This window comes from Mobula birostris, chromosome 16 (genome assembly GCF_030028105.1).
Source record: "Mobula birostris isolate sMobBir1 chromosome 16, sMobBir1.hap1, whole genome shotgun sequence".
NCBI classification, from domain to species: domain Eukaryota; kingdom Metazoa; phylum Chordata; class Chondrichthyes; order Myliobatiformes; family Myliobatidae; genus Mobula; species Mobula birostris.
This window is the reverse complement of record NC_092385.1, coordinates 21,653,417-21,672,653: the sequence shown is the minus strand read 5'-3', so window position 1 is coordinate 21,672,653 and position 19,237 is coordinate 21,653,417. Positions and strand designations below refer to the sequence as shown.

The 19,237-nt window shown below is 36.0% G+C and overlaps 1 protein-coding gene across 1 annotated transcript in view; it reads right to left on the bottom strand.

Annotated features, from left to right (window-relative positions):
- Positions 1-19,237, bottom strand: part of LOC140211037 (voltage-dependent L-type calcium channel subunit alpha-1D-like) — a 383,898-nt gene that overhangs the window by 115,094 nt on the left and 249,567 nt on the right. The window contains exons 23-30 of the mRNA XM_072280398.1: positions 15,176-15,282; positions 10,333-10,420; positions 10,131-10,238; positions 9,973-10,025; positions 9,302-9,448; positions 7,969-8,170; positions 3,613-3,771; positions 1,425-1,535 (exon numbers count right to left, since the gene is read on the bottom strand). Of these exons, the coding sequence (XP_072136499.1) occupies positions 1,425-1,535; positions 3,613-3,771; positions 7,969-8,170; positions 9,302-9,448; positions 9,973-10,025; positions 10,131-10,238; positions 10,333-10,420; positions 15,176-15,282 (975 nt within the window). The remainder of the gene's footprint in view (positions 1-1,424; positions 1,536-3,612; positions 3,772-7,968; positions 8,171-9,301; positions 9,449-9,972; positions 10,026-10,130; positions 10,239-10,332; positions 10,421-15,175; positions 15,283-19,237) is intronic.

The following is a 19,237-nucleotide window of genomic DNA, read 5'->3' as shown; positions in this document are numbered from 1 at the left end:
AACTGGCCTCAGGCACCTTTTTGATGTCCCTTCAGTTGTTACAGAAATACTTGATGCAATTCAAATGTGCAGTTTTTATGGGAAAGGGTCACAATGAAGGAAATGTTAGCACCAAATGCAATGCCCATATTGAACACCATTTTCGGGGCCTTGGAATCTCTGGATTAGGGTATTCAGCTGCCTTTACTATCTGCACATATACATTCCATATATCTATTGTCTTTAAATTACTAAATATAACTGTCCCAACTACACTAGTATACCATTTAGTCTTTTTCTGAAAATTTTGAATTAAATTTCTCACTCTCTTCAATAAAAATCACACTACTGCAGATCACCAGTGATGTTCCAGTTCAGCTTTAGCAGCAGCAATATTCATCACTATTAATACAGAAAATTTAGACACCAACAGTAAATTTATGGCTAATGGATACATGATAGCAGAATTTACCGTTTTTATTTTGATGTGATGTTATTTATGGCATGAGGTAACTGCATACAACTTTATGTACCGCCTATTCTATAATCACATTTTCAAAATAATCTGAGTCATTGCTATACTTTTAGAGAAAAAGCTGATCAGAAATTTAAAGTGCAATGTATAAGAATTCTAGACATAGTCAAACTAGAGTTTTCAGTTTGTGTTTTTAATCACTTATTTTGTATAAATCATTGATGTTATTTTTTTAATCATTGATTTTATTCATTTTAGCTTGTTGTTGATGATGTTGTGGGTAATGATGGTTCAAATATCAATTGGAAACCTCAACAAAAGATTACAGTAATTGCATCAATTTGTTTATGACACTGTTTATATTTAGGATCTAGGAGTAACCTCAGCTTAAATATCAGGGAAAACAAATTTTTGAAGCTAAACCATTTTGTTTTCTTTTTTATTAATTCCCACACTAGTAGTAAGCTGCACCTCCATGCTTTCAAATCTAGACTACAGTTTTATTCATTTTATAGATAAAACCAATATAACAAGAGCTCAGAAAAACTTCATTATTATTCATTAATATAGTTTGTAATTACACTAACACAATGGTAAATGTTTATATGCATATACACCATGACATTACAGATTAAGAGTAACACACACAGGAGTTTAGATATAATAATGCTGCAATACAAATTGTTGAAAGCTGAACCTCAGTAAATCTACTTGGAATTAAACTGTATATTGGGTTATTTTCAAGAGGCTTTCTCTGACATATTTCACATTTGATCTTTAATGTGAGCATAATGCCTTTGTGCATTTTCCTTCTCTCAATATCCTATTAGCTTGCCTGTACAAACTGTAAAATTACAACAGGAAACATAGTCTGCAGGTTTCCTACTATATAAAAAAGAATTTACAGTTTATCTGTTAATGTAGATGCTTTGTTTGTTGCTTTTCAGTTCCAAGTATGAAAAATTCTTACCATTGGTTTGAAAGCTATGAGTTTCAAAACCATCTCTACAGTGAATACAGCAGTGAAGACCATGTTCAGGATATCCATTGTGGAGTTGAAAAATGGAGATTGCTCATAGTGCTAATAATACAAAACAAAATTGTTACCATGTCACATAACTATAGCTTATGTTTTACAATTTTCGACAGTGGGGTGAATGTCTGGTTCTAAGTCTACCTTAACAAGATATGGGTAAGGTGGGATGTGTTCTTTCCAGTAATTCTCACACATACTTCAAGGCTAGCATGATCAGTATTTTCGGACCTCCTGTCTGGCTGAATAAAACATATTTCTTTCCCAGCATTTATAACTTCTGGTTTATTTTAAATGTAATTATTTGCAGGAATCATACCAATCACTGTCAAAAGTTTTATGGGTCACCTTAAATTGTCTAATTATATTTAAAATGCCATTTGAACTAGGAAGAATAAAGCACTTCTAACAGGAACTCCTTGACTAAAATCATTCCTATTCCCATTATTCCACAACTCCAGCACCTTAATGAACCTCATACAATTAAATTCATGTCCTCCATTAGGGAAGCAATTCAGCTAAATTATACAGACTAGGCATACAGATAAATACAAGGACGCTTTTGTATTTCGTCGGAATAATTTTCAATTCCACAATATTCTGATCCATGTGATAAAACCGATATCATTGTAAGTTTGAAATGAGAAGGTTACAATCCTATCCAATCTGATCAGGTATTTTTCTTGACTAAAGATCATCTCATTAGGGTGACAAAGATTATGTGCAAACTTAAGTCTGATAAAGGGTTTTCAACCCAAAGTGTGAAGTGGCTTTCCTTTCCACAGATGCTTCCTGATGGAGTTCTTCCAGCCTTTCTATTTTTCATTCAAGGCACCTAGCAGTCCTAGGTTGTGTAATTGCCAAACTGTAGCTCACTTAAATTGCTCTCTGTAAGATTGTCCAGGCAGAGCTTTCCTATGCATTTTAACATGCTTCTCTTCTCTTCTAATTTTCCATTTAAGTACTATGGTCTTCCCTCTAGAAAGCAACTGCTGACACAAGTCCAACAACAGAATTAAAGTTGTGTATAGTTAAAAGCTCTGATGATTGGTAATTGGCCTGAACAATGACCTTGTTTCTTTTTCCCTAGATGCTGATGCCAGGCCTGTAAAGTATTCTTAGCATTTTCTACATTTCATTTCAGATTTTCAGGTTCTATTAATTTTTCTCGATTTGCCATGATGTCAGTGGGGAAGGGGGTGTACGGGTGAGGGGAACAGGCATTGAAAAACTTGCCATAGCAATAAAATGACAGAAGAATCTTTGAAGCTGGTACACAATCTTCAGACTTTATTTACTAGCTGTCAAAGAGTCTGAAAGTCTATGTGTGACCATTATATTCAGTAATATTAAAAACAATTCTTGCAATCAACTACAGTATCAAAAATATTAAATGTAAATTCAGTCAATTAAATAAAAGGACCTTCTCCTTTGCAGTTTCTGGTCAATTAATGTTCCTGCCCCAAGTTAAAATGAGGGCAGATTCTCCAACGTAATTGCAAGGAAAATACAGCAGATCTGAGTTTCATCACAATTGGCAGGATTTAGTAGAAACTGGGGGGAGCTCAGCCAAAATGTTTGCGGCTGATGCATTTGTATGGAAATTTCAAGCTTCCTCACATGTAGGAAACAAGAAGGATAAGATAAATGTTGGCAATTTGATTTATAGCCCAATAATTTCACAGTAGGTTTTGGTTTGAAGCTTTAGAAATAATCTACTAAATGTAAAGCAGTTGTAGGAGCCTTTGTCTTGCAAAATAGCTACTACATTTTTTATTACAAAAGAGAATGCATTAAAAAATTATGCCACTACTGAAGCTTTCAGGCATCCTGTAAAGGAGATGCAAGATGCTACACATTCCAAATCTAATTTTCTTATTGTAGGACTGTTATCATTCTAAAGTTCATTACCAGTTAAAATATAATATGCATCAAAGTAGAATGCAGAAGCATTAAATATCACCAAGCAAACAATAGCAGATTTTTCAACTAATCAGGTTACCAATATTTTCATGTTTCCTGCATCATAATTTATCAACACAAACACAGGAGGGAAAAGTGCATATTTGAATCAACTCAAGCAATATCCGACAATTGAAGTTGTATACTCTAGTATTGCTCCTACCTGTACAGCCAAGCACAGTGTATTCAACATGATGAGGGCAAACATGATATATTCAAATCCGGTTGAGTTTACCACATACCAAAACTTATACTGGTACGGGTTCTTTGGGATATATCTGCGGAGTGGTCTGGCCTTCAAAGCATATTCTACACATTGACGCTACAGAGACAAAAAGATATGTAGGTATGAAGCACTTAAAAAATTACTTATAGAATCTTCAAACCAAGCTTATTTTCTAATTCAATTTGCAAAGTAATGAAAGAAATGTTGATAAAATAATTTAACTTTTGAGGCCTTGGTAAAATAATCCTTCTAGTCCAATTTGTCATTCTTTAAGATCATGGTTGATCTCTATCTCAACTCCATTTTCAAGCACTAACACCACAATTCTTAATCAAAACAGAAATCCAGAGTGTTTCTGGACAAGAGCAATGATTGAACTTCCACAGCTCTCTGGGATGGAGAAATTCATATATTCATCACCCTCTGAATGAAGAAGTTTTTCTTAAATATCCTATTCCTTATTAGGAGATTGTGAAACATGGCTCAAAATTCCACAATTAAAGGAAAAATCCTACCAAACAAGCCTTGTGAGAATTCTGTACACTTCAATGAAATCACCACTACTAAATTCTATAGGCTATGACTACTCAACCTCTACTTATAAAGCAAACTCACCATCCTAGGAACTACAGTAATTAAACTTTGTTGCAGTCCTCTGTGACATGTGTATCAACTTCATAGGTTAGATCAAAATTGGATATAATAATCTATAATCCAAATGTAGCCTCCTCAATTCAAAAATGTTTGGAAACATTTAATTTCTTTTTCATTTTTAACAGCCACTGGGCCTGGGGGATTAAGTTTCATGGGCAGCCTTTCGTTCTGGGTGTGTAGCTGGTCAACTCAGAATGGAAGAGGCATTGCAGTATAATGGAACTTGCCAACATTCTAGCTATGAGCCTGCCATGGAAGACCACATTCAGATAACATCAAAAAAGAACATGGTCCAGGGGTAGATAGATAGTAAGTGGAAGAATAGTGCCATTTAAAAATTTTCAGTGAGTATTATAATAATTCAGAGGTAGCCTTTCCAAGATTTACGTAATATTTTATACACAATTCCTTTGGACACGTCAATTCTAACTGTAGAAAGATCCTGTTTACATAAAACAAAAATGTTAAAGGGGTCCAAGTGCAAAACTTGAATTATGTTTCTGATTAGTTACTTTGGTAACTGAAGCATATATTCTTGTGTATGAACTTAAATAAAGGAAATAGTAATGATACATTTTGGTCTATTCTTTGAGTACTGAAAGTAACCTTGGATTTGATTACAATATCTGTGAGCCTGCCCTTGTTTTAAATAAAAATACACAAATGATTTCTGAAATTCCTTAATAACACACTTTGTTTCTTGCTTTTGAATATTAATATTTAATATTCCTCTAGAAAACAACATAGGTTTATGGAAATTAAAATCACTTTTGATTAATTGATTAGGATGGGAGAGATGTAGTAGATGTGGTATACTGAGATTTTCAGAAAACTTCCAATTTGGTTCCTTAGAGGGGGAATTGGTAAAAAGATGAGAACACTTGAAATGGGGGTGATTTACCAGCTTGGATTGTGAATAAGCAAGTGAAAAGGGAAAGAAAAGGAATAAATGAAGCATTTTATACTTTGCCAAGCTAAGGTCAGTGTTTATGCAAGATCAAAGTTTTGGCTGATGGGATCGCACATTATACTTGGAAGTTTGCTCATGATAGAAAAAAAATTGTGAGAGAGAGAATGTGAGGAAAATGTAAAGAAACTTCAAGGGATATAGATAATCTCAGTCCTTGAGCAGGAACATGGCAGAGAGAATATGAAAAAAATAAAGTCATTAAGGTTGGTATAGAAAACAGAACAGCACAGTATTTTTAAATGAATGACAGTTTAGAAAATGTTGCAGTTCAAACTGGCCAAGATGTTCTTGCATTTTTATTAGGAAGACAAATATGAATGATATCATAATGCAACTATATAGAGCCTTAGTGATAAGATATCTGAAAAGTATGTACATTGTCTCTTTGTCTGCAAATGGATATACATTTTAGAGGAAGTAAGATTATCAGACTGGTTTCTGGTATGGTGAGTATGCTGTTTGAGCTGAGATTGGGTGGAGAAGATCCTGGTTTTCTCCACAGTTAGAAGAGTGCAAGGTGTTCTCCAAGAAACTTACAACATTCTTATGCGGCTCAGACTGGATGAGAGAGGAGGTGGAGATGCTTCTTCCAGCTGAGGAATCCCGAACTAGGGGCTATAGCCCGAGAATAAGTGGGTAGATTATTTAGGACTAAGATGGAACTTCCTCATTCAGGAGGAAGTGAACCTTTGGAAATCCACACTTCAATGTGGTTCGGAAGCTCAATTATTGAGTTTATTTCAAACAAAGATCAAATATGATTGGATATTAAAGGGTCATTATCATCATTATGCACCATTTTGTAGACATAGGTAATCGTGGTCTCATGACCATGACTGCTCTTTGCAATTTTTTCTATAAAAGTGGTTTGCTATGCCTTCTTCTTTACAAGATGGGCGGCCCCAGCCATTATCAATACTCTTCAGATTAGCTGCCTGATGTCAGTGGTTACACAACAAAGACTTGTGATATGCACCAGCTGGTTATACAACCATTCTGCTCCCATGGCATCGTGTACACTTGATTGGGGGACTAGGCAGGTGCTGCACCTTGCCCAAAGGTGACCCGTAGGCCTGCAGAAGGAAGGAGCAGCTCCCACCTCCTTTGGTAGAAAAGCATCTCTACCTTGACGCCTATTATAAGAGGGTAGTGCAAAAAATACCAAAATGGAAGATCAGCCATCACTTCTAAGAATGGTAACACTGGTTCAAAAGAGCTACGTGCCTTTTCTCCTCATTCACAAGTTCTTACTGACCTAAAGCTTGTTGTACTGCATGCCTGATGGTGTAGTGAGAAGAGGGTATGTCCTTGATGGTGAGAAGAAGGCATGACCTGGGGGATCTTTAATGATGGGTGTTACTTTCTTGTGACAGTGCTTCATGTAAATGTATTCAATAATGGGGAGAGTTTTGCCTAAGATGGACTGGGCTGTGTCCATCATTTTCTGCTATAAAGCATCAATATAAAACAACACATTTAACATTATACTTGGATTTTATATTTTGTAATAGTATTCAATACATTTACAAAAGCAAGCCATGAGTACAGATGTTATTGATCCTCTAAATTTTAGGACTAAATTTATGGAGTCAAAGTCAAAGTTAATTTAATATCAAATTACATATATGTCATCATATACTGCCTTGAAATTCATTTTCTTGCAGGCATTTACAGGAAAATAATGTAAAGAAATACAATAGAATTTATGTAAAAATATACATTATGACTGACAACCAACTTGCAAGAGAAGACAAATTGTGCAAGTACAAAAGTAATATTGAGAACATGAGTTGTAGGTTCCTTATAAGTGAATCTGTAGATTATGGAATCAGATCACAGTTGAGATGAGTGAAATTATCCATGTTGGTTCAAGAGCCTTATGGTTATAGAATACTAACTGCTCCTGAACCTGGTGGTGTGGAACCTAAGGCTCCTGTACCTCTTGCCTGATGGTAATAGTGAGAAGAGAGCATAGCCTAGGTGGTGGGAGTCCTAAATGATGAACGATGCTTGCTTATGGCAGCACTTCTTGGAGATGTATTAAATGCTAGGAAGGGAAATGTATCAAAGACACTTGGAGGTCCAAGTCAATTACTGCAAGCAGTTTTGTCTTTAGTGAGAGTAGTGGGGCCAGTTCTTGTGTACTGCACTTTCCAGGGATTGAAAATGAAATTCCATCAAGCTCTACTTCTCATTACTTGTGAGAAAGGTGAAGATTTAAGGTTTACTTTGATTTGAATTGCTTCATTGCCTGGATGGAGTAACCCCAGGTTACTCCATCCAGGCAATGAAGCTTCAATGCGTGCAAACCACAAGTAAAGCTGATCAACTGTAGGGAACCAATATTCAAGGAATAAATATAAATGCCACAGGATCAGATGTTATATAAACTAATGTTATGGATTGTTTATGCTATGTTCAAATGTCACATGAATGAAATTCCAAGAACATGTTCACCCTAAGCTAAATGAGTTATTAACACAACTATGAATTTACACGGGAAGTTTAACAAATTAGAAATCAATACACAACAATAATAAAATTGCAGCTAAAATCCACTGTCACTGCAGTCAGTAAATAAACTATAATTGGAAGTTCTTGCATACTACACCACTGTGTTGTCCAATTCAACATACATGTTCACGCAGACATATTAAAGTAATTTTAACCTGATTTTTGTCCAGTTCACAATTCTTATATTCTAGTTCTCCTTGCTCCTGGAATGTAACGATCACAAAACCTACAAAGATGTTCATCATGAAGAAGGCGATAATAATGATGTAGATAATAAAGAATATAGATATCTCCACACGGTTGTTGTAGATGGGACCAATATTTTCTCCATTTGAGTCTATTGCTTTGTATAGCAATCTGAAAAAGAATGAAAGATAATGATGTTCACTCTTTAACCAGGAGAGCATACATCTTTGTCAAAATTTATAGATCCTTTTCAAATTTACCATATTCATTGTAACTTTTACTTAGCAAGATACACATTACTATTATTTAAACTACAAAAACTAGCTATCGTATAAAACCATTTCATTGATGGTCAATTTTACTTTAGAATATTGGTAAAAACTGATCATGCTTAATCAGACAAGCCACTAACTGTGGTTCAGTGAACAAAACTTAAACAGGTCAATAAAACTGTGCTGGAAAACTTCAGCATGATAGGCTGTACTTGTACTGAAAGAATCCAACTTGTTTCAAGTTTTCATTTTTGCAGAACTAAGCAAACTCAAGCATTTTTTAAGTTGCAGAGAAGCAGGAGCAGTTGAGTCAACAAAGGGCATCTCTGTGACAAGATGAAGACCAAGAAAAACTACCTGAGCAGGTGGGATTGATACTAACTATGAGAAGGTGGTGAAGCCTTGGTATTTTAAGTTGATCTGTCTTGAGGTTTAAATAGAGACCTGATGATAGGCATTGTTAGTTCCGTTTCTGTACTGAATACTTTCAGCATTTACTTTGTATTTCAGATCGATTTTTATTCTAGAAAATGCATTTTTTCTTTCAAACTTTTTATCACTACTGACAAAAGCCCAAATAACAAAGAATCACCATTAACTGACAGCTATAAAAGTGGTGCAAATTAATGCAAGTAAGACTTTTGTTTATTATTTTTATAATATCACTCTGTAAAGCAACTAAAACAGTTGCTTTCTGGAGAGTTTAAATATCTACATGTTGGTTTTTCTGAGAAGCACATTCCATTTCACACAGTTAGACATTTTTATATAACAAGGTTAAAGTTGGCACAAAGTAGCTTCACATTAACCCTAACCACGAGAAATGCAAGTCAAATGTAAGGGTCTGAGTTGATTCCGGAGCAAAATCTCTCCTGATTCACAACAACCCATTTCACTTGTATTCTGTCCCACACATAGTAAAATGTAACAAACTTTGCTAATCCAAATGCAAGTCTGAGGAGCTAATTAAGGTAAAAGTTTCATGTAAATTTACAAATAATCTCTGTCTTAAAATGAGAGATGTGCTCACGCTGGCCAGCCTTCAAAGGTTGATACTGTAAACAATGCCATCATCGCTGAAAGGACATTGTCAAAGTTGTAATCACTGTTGAACCAAACTCGATCACGAATGACTGGATGATCCACATCACCATCTTTATATAGAATGTAAGTGCCCCTATATTAAAGGAACAAATGTCAGAAAAATATAAATTTATATTGTTTTATATTTATCCACTGCATGTAATAATCATAACTTAACATATATCTTCATTAATGCAGTGCATTAAACTTTAAATGACTTTCTCACATTCTCCTCTAACATAAGATAATATGACAGCATGTTGAAATAATGGTATAGTATCACTGGTATACTTCCAGAGTCACTACAGAATGAATAGGAAGTACTAACCTCTCCAAGCATTCACAAAACCTAAAGGGAAAATTATTGAGCCTTCCCTTAAATGCCTTTTTACCAACTGTCCTAAAGTGGCATTAAAAAGGTTGAGAACAGGTTCATAGCCATTAAAATCATACACTCACGTCCCACCTGCACATGATACTGATCCACGAGAACTATAGAACAACTTGAACATAGCATGATTTTACATTCAAGCAAAAAAGATAATTTTGAAGTGGCTTACTAATGTATTAAGCAATTCAAAAAGGTCATAACAAGTAACATTTCAAAATGTTTCTTACTTGCAATCTTCAGGTAATTGTTTTGCTTCATCTGAACAGCGGTAGAATTTACCCTGAAAAATTAATGTATTTCATTTTAGGCTAAAATAGGTTCTTAACTTGAGCCCCAATTAGAAGAAAAATGCAGAAGAGTATGTAAAAGTATGATTAGCATTTACCTTGAACAGCTGAACCCCAATACAAGCAAACATGAACTGGAGGAGAGTTGTAACAATCATGATGTTACCAATGGTTCGAATAGCAACAAATACACATTGTACAACATGCTGTAAAGTAAAGAATAAATTAGTATTAACAATAAAGTTCTAACTTTTAAATTTTCATGATGAAATTAGGTATGTAGAAAACAGTCAAATTAACCTTTAGTCCCTTCGCCCTGTTGATTGCTCGAAGTGGTCTTAGAACCCTTAAGACACGAAGAATCTTCACTACTGAAATAGCACTAGACCTGTGTGGAAATAGCAAATATTTATGTTCACTATTTTAGGAAGCACTGAAGAAAGTCTTGATGATGGTATAATACTTTTTTTGTTTTGTTTAGAAATTGGGTTAGGAACATCTCTGGTCATAATGATGTTAATTTATTTGTGTTACCTTCTTCATATCCACTACAAATTAATAAATGCTTTAAGTTATGAATGCATTTTCTAATCCATGATAGTGTCATCAAAACAAAAAATTTTGAACATTGACAAACGGAGATCACATCTACAAAAGGATCTCCAGTCCTTATATACTTCCATCCCCCATCAGGAAGGTCTCAAAGCTCTACGCTTCTTTTTGGATTCCAGACCTAATCAGTTCCCCTCTACCACCACTCTGCTCCGTCTAGCGGAATTAGTCCTTACTCTTAATAATTTCTCCTTTGGCTCCTCCCACTTCCTCCAAACTAAGGGTGTAGCTATGGGCACCCGTATGGGTCCTAGCTATGCCTGCCTTTTTGTCGGGTTTGTGGAACAATCTATGTTCCGTGCCTATTCCGGTATCTGTCCTCCACTTTTCCTTCGCTACATCGACGACTGCATTGGCGCTGCTTCCTGCACACATGCAGAACTCGTTGACTTTATTAACTTTGCCTCCAACTTTCACCCTGCCCTCAAGTTTACCTGGTCCATTTCCAACACTTCCCTCCCCTTTCTAGATCTTTCTGTCTCTGTCTCTGGAGACAGCTTATCCACTGATGTCTACTATAAGCCTACTGACTCTCACAGCTATCTGGACTATTCCTCTTCTCACCCTGTCTCTTGCAAAAACGCCATCCCCTTCTCGCAATTCCTCCGTCTCCGCCGCATCTGCTCTCAGGATGAGGCTTTTCATTCTAGGACGAGGGAGATGTCCTCCTTTTTTAAAGAAAGGGGCTTCCCTTCCTCCACTATCAACTCTGCTCTTAAACGCATCTCCCCCATTTCACGTACATCTGCTCTCACTCCATCCTCCCGCCACCCCACTAGGAATAGGGTTCCCCTGGTCTTCACCTACCACCCCACCAGCCTCCGGGTCCAACATATCATTCTCCGTAACTTCTGCCACCTCCAACGGGATCCCACCACTAAGCACATCTTTCCCTCCCCCGCTCTCTCTGCATTCCGCAGGGATCGCTCCCTACACAACTCCCTTGTCCATTCGTCACCCCCATCCCTCCCCACTGATCTCCCTCCTGGCACTTATCCGTGTAAGCGGAACAAGTGCTACACATGCCCTTACACTTCCTCCCTTACCACCATTCAGGGCCCCAAACAGTCCTTCCAGGTGAGGCAACACTTCACCTGTGAGTCGACTGGGGTGATATACTGCGTCCGGTGCTCCCCATGTGGCCTTTTATATATTGGCGAGACCCAACGCAGACTGGGAGACCGCTTTGCTGAACATCTACGTTCTGTCCGCCAGAGAAAGCAGGATCTCCCAGTGGCCACACATTTTAATTCCACATCCCATTCCCATTCTGACATGTCTATCCACGGCCTCCTCTACTGTAAAGATGAAGCCACACTCAGGTTGGAGGAACAACACCTTATATTCCGTCTGGGTAGCCTCCAACCTGATGGCATGAACATCGACTTCTCTAACTTCCGCTAGGCCCCACCTCCCCCTCGTACCCCATCTGTTACTTATTTTTATGCACACATTCTTTCTCTCACTCTCCTTTTTCTCCCTCTGTCCCTCTGAATATACCTCTTGCCCATCCTCTGGGTCCCCCCCGCCTTGTCTTTCTTCCCAGACCTCCTGTCCCATGATCCTCTCGTATCCCCTTTTGCCAATCACCTGTCCAGCTCTTAGCTCCATCCCTCCCCCTCCTGTCTTCTCCTATCATTTTGGATCTCCGCCTCCCCCTCCAACTTTCAAATCCCTTACTCACTCTTCCTTCAGTTAGTCCTGACGAAGGGTCTCGGCCTGAAACGTCGACTGCACCTCTTCCTACAGATGCTGCCTGGCCTACTGCGTTCACCAGCAACTTTGATGTGTGTTACAAAAGGATCTAGTACTTTCCCGGCGTATATGACGAATAATCTCTTTTCGGGCCTCCAGCCTGGTACAGGTGTCAATTTTAACCTATGTTTTGATAACAAGCTCTGCTATCTTCATCAAGCATCATCCCTGATGAAGATAGCAAGAGCTTGTCATCAAAACATTGGTACCCAGCTGGAACTCCAAGAAGAATTTATTGATAGATTACTTCTACTTCCATGGTACACACTCCATATTTTGCTGAGATGAAACCATCCCCCAAAATTGGGAAAGGCACATCAGAAGAACTCTACCAACTCCTCTGGCAGCGCATTCTACATATCCACCATCCTCTGTCTAAACTTGCCTTTCAGATTTCCTTTAAATCTTTCCCCTCTCACAAAGTTTTAGGATCCTCTACAATGAGAGAAAGTAGTCTGTGACAATCTACACTATCCTTGTTTCTTGTAGTTTTAAGATCTCTAATTGGGCTCTCAAGAAAATGAGAATTAGAAATGGTAGGGTCTGGTGGAAAGAAAAGCCATGCTGGGGCTCTGAATAAAAGAGGAAGTAGGGCTAGAGGTGAGGAGTTAGAGATTTCCCAGTATAGGAAATCAGAGCAAAATAAAGGTTAAAGGAAAAGCTACATTAAATTAGCACTAAAAGGGAAACTTAAGAGACAGTACTTTAAAAAGGCTAGGGTTGTAGAGGGTGATAAAATCAGGGATTGAGGAAGGAAAATCAGGGATTGAGGAAGGGAACTCAGGGAGAGGATAGCTAAAAGTAACAAGCAAATATATGATTGTTAAGAAATTAAAAAGATACCTGCATATAACCAACACCAGTTAAATAAATTTTAAGATCAGACAAATCAAAGAATGGTTTCACAATGGAATACAAATTATGCATTAAAAACAGGAAATATTTAATAATGATGAGATTCACAGGGGAGAATTTAAGGTTCATTGGGGAAATTGATGAAAGATCATTACATCTGGTACACATTAGATTTAGGACTTCAAAAAATGAATTATAATGGCTTGGAGTGTCTAAGATAAATAAACAAGTAGTTTATTTCTAACATTAATTCATAAATAATAGGTATCATCAGGGAAAATTAATTGAATAAAGATTCAGGACCAATACAGTAGTGTGTTGGAGGTGTAACATTTAAAAACTGGAGAACCGGAGGTCAATTACTTATAGGGCAACTGTCAGTAAGGAGATAACAAAGAGCAAGATAGTTGTTTGAGGTGGGAATCTAAAAGCTTTACCTAAGTGGCCTGTGTGTGGAAAGGGAATGGTTGGGGGAGCACTCCTGCTCACTTGGTTCACAAGAACTGAAGTTGCCAGTAAGTGAGTCAAGATGAGGGAAGGAGAGAGAGGAGGCAGAGACAAAGAGCAGGAGGGAAGGAATAAGCAGATCAGATCAGATTTAACTATTTATGGTTCCATTACTACTTATTATTTATGGTGCAACTGTAACAAAAACTAATTTCCCCCGGGATCAATAAAGTATGACTATGACTAAAGGCTGAGGGAATGCACTGACAAAGAAACCGAAGGGAGTGGCTATGTTAAAGAGGTAGTACTGAATTTTAATGGGGTGGAATCCTGGAAAACTATTGGAATGCAGAATTCTTCTCAGTCTGGAGAAGAGAGTAAACTAAAGTGAGTAAAATCTAATTCAGAAATCAATGGACAATAATATTCAGCTGGTTTACAAGTGTACCCAATCATTTTCAGTTTCTAGTGAAGTTAAACTAAAAATTATCTCCTTTAACTTTGTAATTAAATATGGACTAAAGCTGAAATTTCCATGCTAAATCAATTCAGAAAGCAGAGAACAAGAGTTAATTAGGTTTGAAAAATATCTTTACTATACAAACTTAATTCTGGTATGCACAAATCAGTGTGATGGAGTGTACTTCTTGGGAGACTGGTCAGTTGCATTAGAAGTTTACTCAGGTTATTCCATCTGCACCCAAATTAAGAAGAGGTTTGATGGTAGAATCTGCAAATCCTGCACAGGACTCATTAGTCACCCACAACTCATACAATTGTATCTGAGAGAATGCCAAGGAAGAGAAGGAGAACACAAGAAATTGCACAAGGAATGATATTGTCATCTAAGCCACTTCATATAACTTTGCAGTCTTACAATATATAGTAATTGTTCAATTCAAAAATACTTTTAAAGGTTTTTGTCACTTGTAGGAGCCATACTTCTGTTCTCTATCTGCATTGTATTCTGCGTTGTGCATTTATTATGGAAACTAGTCACATGGGGGCATGATAAAAGTGTAGGGTTTAGTCACATATTTGTGCATTATTCTTATCAGGGCCAATGGATGCCATATCTTTAGCTGACTACTCAGTAACACTTAATTACGCGTAGCTTACACTTGGTGTGCCGAAGTTTTATCGCTTCTAGATTGTATGTTTGCTAATTGCTAATAAAGGATCAAATAAAGGATTTGACTTTTGGAACAATCATTTGTCAGAGCAGAGGGTGCATCATGCAAGTATAACAAGTCAATTGGGGCACTACATCACTATCATAAAATATTTTAAGTTTTATATTTGAAACTGAGTATGTGTAGTTATATTCTTAATGAATTAATTTATCTACAAAAAAGATGTTGTGGCAGTGTCTATCAGAAAGAAAAACACTATTGTACTTATATACAGTACTTTATAAATAAAAGTTTGAATATTCTAAAATTGTTTGTATTTGCTTACCAGAATAGATACTTACTGAATTCCAAAGGAAATAAGTGATACACCCACAACCAAGATGTCCAACAAGTTGAAGTAATTTCTACAAAAAGAACCTTTGTGTAAAAATGCTCCATATGTCATCATCTGAAGGAGGAAAGCATATGAGGTAAAAACAAAATTATATACTGTAGTTTCTACAGCATTAGAGAGTGTCACTTATTATCTATTATTAGAACAATCAATATACATTATATTTCATAGTGCAACAGAACAACAAATTGGATGCATGTGGGAAGGATATTTCCTTTTGTGAGAGAAAACATAATTAGGGCTCAAATTTTCAAGAACAAGGGGTCTCCCATTTAAAACAGAGATGATCTGAATTCTCTCCTCTCATAAGATCACAAATCTTTAAAATGCTCTTCCTCAAAGGATAGTTGAAACATAGTCTTTGAATAATTGAAGGCAAGTAAATAGACATTATAAAGCAAAGTAATAAAAGGTTACCATAGGTAGGATGCAGAAATGAAGTTACATCAGATAATTCATAATTTATTGAATTATAGAACAATACTCTTACTACTAATTTATATGTACATCTTGTAATATCATTTAAATAAAGTCAAGAATGACTGAATGCCCATTTTTCTGTGGTCTAGTATTGGTGGGTATGCTATTGATCAATTAGACCAAACTTAACCCATTTTCCTTCACCCTCTCTCTCCTTCAAGATACTCCTGAAAAGTCACATTTTGCATAGGCTTAATCTCTATCCATTTGTCTCTGTATCTATCATTGCCTGAAAATACCGTGATGCAGCTCATTCAGAGAAACCAATAGATCCTGATTGATCTCATTGAATATAGAAATACAAATAACATTGAGACAAGTTTTATTGGTAAATTCATTATTGTGTTAATTTTGAATAATTAGGAAAGTACTTGTAAGGCAGTTGGGGATGGATGTGTGGGATTTTAACAGCTGGTTTAAAATGCAAAAATAGGAAAACCAAAACCAATTCAATCTTCCCTCCATTCTAAGTTTTAAATTACTATCAGCAGAGCTTTTCAGAGCTCTAATCAAAAGGAAGATCTGAAAAGATGAGTTCAACAACCCTGTCCAAAGTTGCTTTTAGACTGAATCCTAATTGCAGTCCAATTAAAAATACCTCACTCTATGTACTAGGCCATCATGTTCTATGCCAACCCCATTTGAACACTAGCTGATCTTTGACCTCCACTCCTGTTAATCTCTCTACTAATCTCTTCATCTTTCCGCTGTATCCTGGCCCCAGTAATCTTTCCACTTCCACACAGCCAACAATTTATCTACATAGGATTTAATCTACCCACTTCTGCATCTCTGTCAATTCTTTACAGTACCCTTGATATACCCCTCCAACCCATCCTCCTCTCCCATTTTTGATTTGCTCCCTATCTATGGCAGGTGCCTCTAATGAAAGTTAACCGGGAAACAAAGTCTAAAATTTTAAATTCTAAAGACAAACTTTGCAAGAAACCTGTCATGCAGGGTTTGCCAGCTACTGAACTTTATCCAAGATGACACTACCACTACCCTCTCCATTATTTCAATTTCACCATACAGATGAATCAGAACAGTCGAAATTTTGCAACAAACTGCAAATCCTTTGTAATGTTTAATTTTCTAACATTATGATCCCATTATGGGCAAATTCCTAACCTTATTTAATCATTTTATTATGAAGATAAACGCAAGTTTGTGGATTTTCTCCTTCATCAAGAACATCTCAAACATGACTTTCATTTTCAGATGCACTAAACATTGATTGATAATACATCTACAAAATATAAATCACGGCTTGTGCCTGGTTAACATCTTTCATGTTATTCAAACCTCAGTAAGTCTTTTGGCTTTATAAAATCAGTAAAAATGTTGAAAGTTAATTAAGAACTGAGCTTCATATCTTAATTACCATTCACCGTGTCTTTTGCGGAGCTGAAAGATATGTTACAAATTGCTGATATGAAGAAACACTGAAAGAACATCCCAATGTTCTAATACTGTAGTCTTTGTGGCCTGATCATGCTGGCACTGATTCAATATAGAAAGGCACATGCTCAAAACCATCATGCTCACACAAGGAAGAACCAAGAATATTAAATACTGAATCATAGGGGAGAAAAAAAAGACTTTGCTTCCCAATTTAAGTAAAGTAACATTGTAAAAACTTCGTACACTGTAAAAATGTACCTATTTGAAGTATTTGTTGATTTAGATTGCAAAATGTTAGATGACCCACCTTAAAAGATAGTGTGTGGTAAATCAGTAACAGATTACCACACACACAATTGTCATTACTTATTGTGAAGACAAAGGAAACAAATGAAAACAGAAAGGAGTCAGTAGCTCTCTCAATGGTTTGGCAAAATTATAAAGTGATCAGTTAAATACAACAAAGGATTTATTCAACCCTTGTTTCCATGATGATCCGTCATATATTGTTTAGAAGCTCAGATTTGCTTCAACATAATAGTTATTTTTTCAATTATTTCTCTCTTCTTATCAAGTATATTATGAATATACAGTATAGCATTTTGCTGAACAACATACAATGAAGTATATTGATTTAGACACTAAAGTGAAATTATATAATGATCTAAAGAAGATATTTAGAGAAAGAAAAATACACAACTTCTGGCATTTCAGTTAATTTTAGTAGCTTGTAGAATCTCCGATTAAACTTCTTAGTTATTTTCTTAGCAAGCTTGCAACCATTTTTCTTTGTTAATTTTTTATATTAATGGATTGATTAAATGAACCCATCACTTCTTAAATAATATTAGTGTTCAGGTTGATGTCTGCAAGTTTCTGTACACATGTTGCGCCTATTTAATGAAGAGGATCTACTTACATTGTTTGTTTTGCACTAAGTGTTTTTGTCATGGCAAAGCAAAACTTAACACAAGTTCAGTTAATAACAAGTTACAAGCAGATCCTTAGTTGAAATAGTGATCACAGCTTCAAACAGATTATGCAGGCAATCCTAAGAAATTTCCAACATTTCTCAGTTTAAGAACAAGCAAGTCCCAGGGCTGCAATGCGAATTTATTTGACTGAACACTCCCCCACCACTATCAATTTGCTTATAGAGTTAAAAACTTACTAATATTCCCTGAAAACTGCATTTAGGAATCTGCTCTCTCTTTTAAAAACAATTTAGTCTTGGTGCAGGAGTTCCGGCCCATTCATGATGAAGAAGAAATGCAATGATAAGGCAAATAGCATTTAAATTATTTATGCTTCGTTTAAAGCCTTTGGTTTCAAATGGGCAGAAAGCAGGTCATGTTCAGGAAAACCCAGCTGTATCTATGGAAAAGCTAACATTTATTTATTTTTCAATTTGAAAACATGCAGGTATTTTGTTTCTTCAAATGTCTTGTTATTTTTAAATTTAAATATAAATTTACAATACATATTAAAGAAATTTAGTTTCATGATTGGAGTTCTAGTAATGCATAAGGCTCACAGCTATCTCAATACAAGACTGCTGGAAAATTGGTGTACAATTTAGCAATTTTTCTTTCCTATGCTTACAAAGCAGGTACTTAACAAAGCTTGTATTATATAACAATTAATTCAATGGACACTGGTGGTAAATGCCAACTATGGTAATAAAAATATCAAAGGTAGAAGGTTTTATTTTATTCAACTATCTTTACATTATCATAGAAACAAGTTAATACAGAAATTTACGTCTGATTAGGGTTGACACTACATTAATTTTCTTAAGGCCTCTAATTAAATACAAGTTTCCAAACTGATATATTGCATGAGAAATATTATGTTTGAAAACAATAATTTGGAAAACTACATGCACAATCAGTGCACAGATTTCAATTTAAGGGAATCGATTGAAAGAATCTTATCCAGAAGATTCATACTTGGCAATGACTTTAAATAGCCAACAGCAGAGTTCAGCAGTGCAATTAGGTATTCTATTAAAGTGCAGCAGAAAAATCACTCAGAATACGTGCACCATGCTATAATGAGATTTTGGTACAAAGAGGTAGTGAACCTCATCAATTATCACACACAGCAACCTGGACCTTGGTTACCT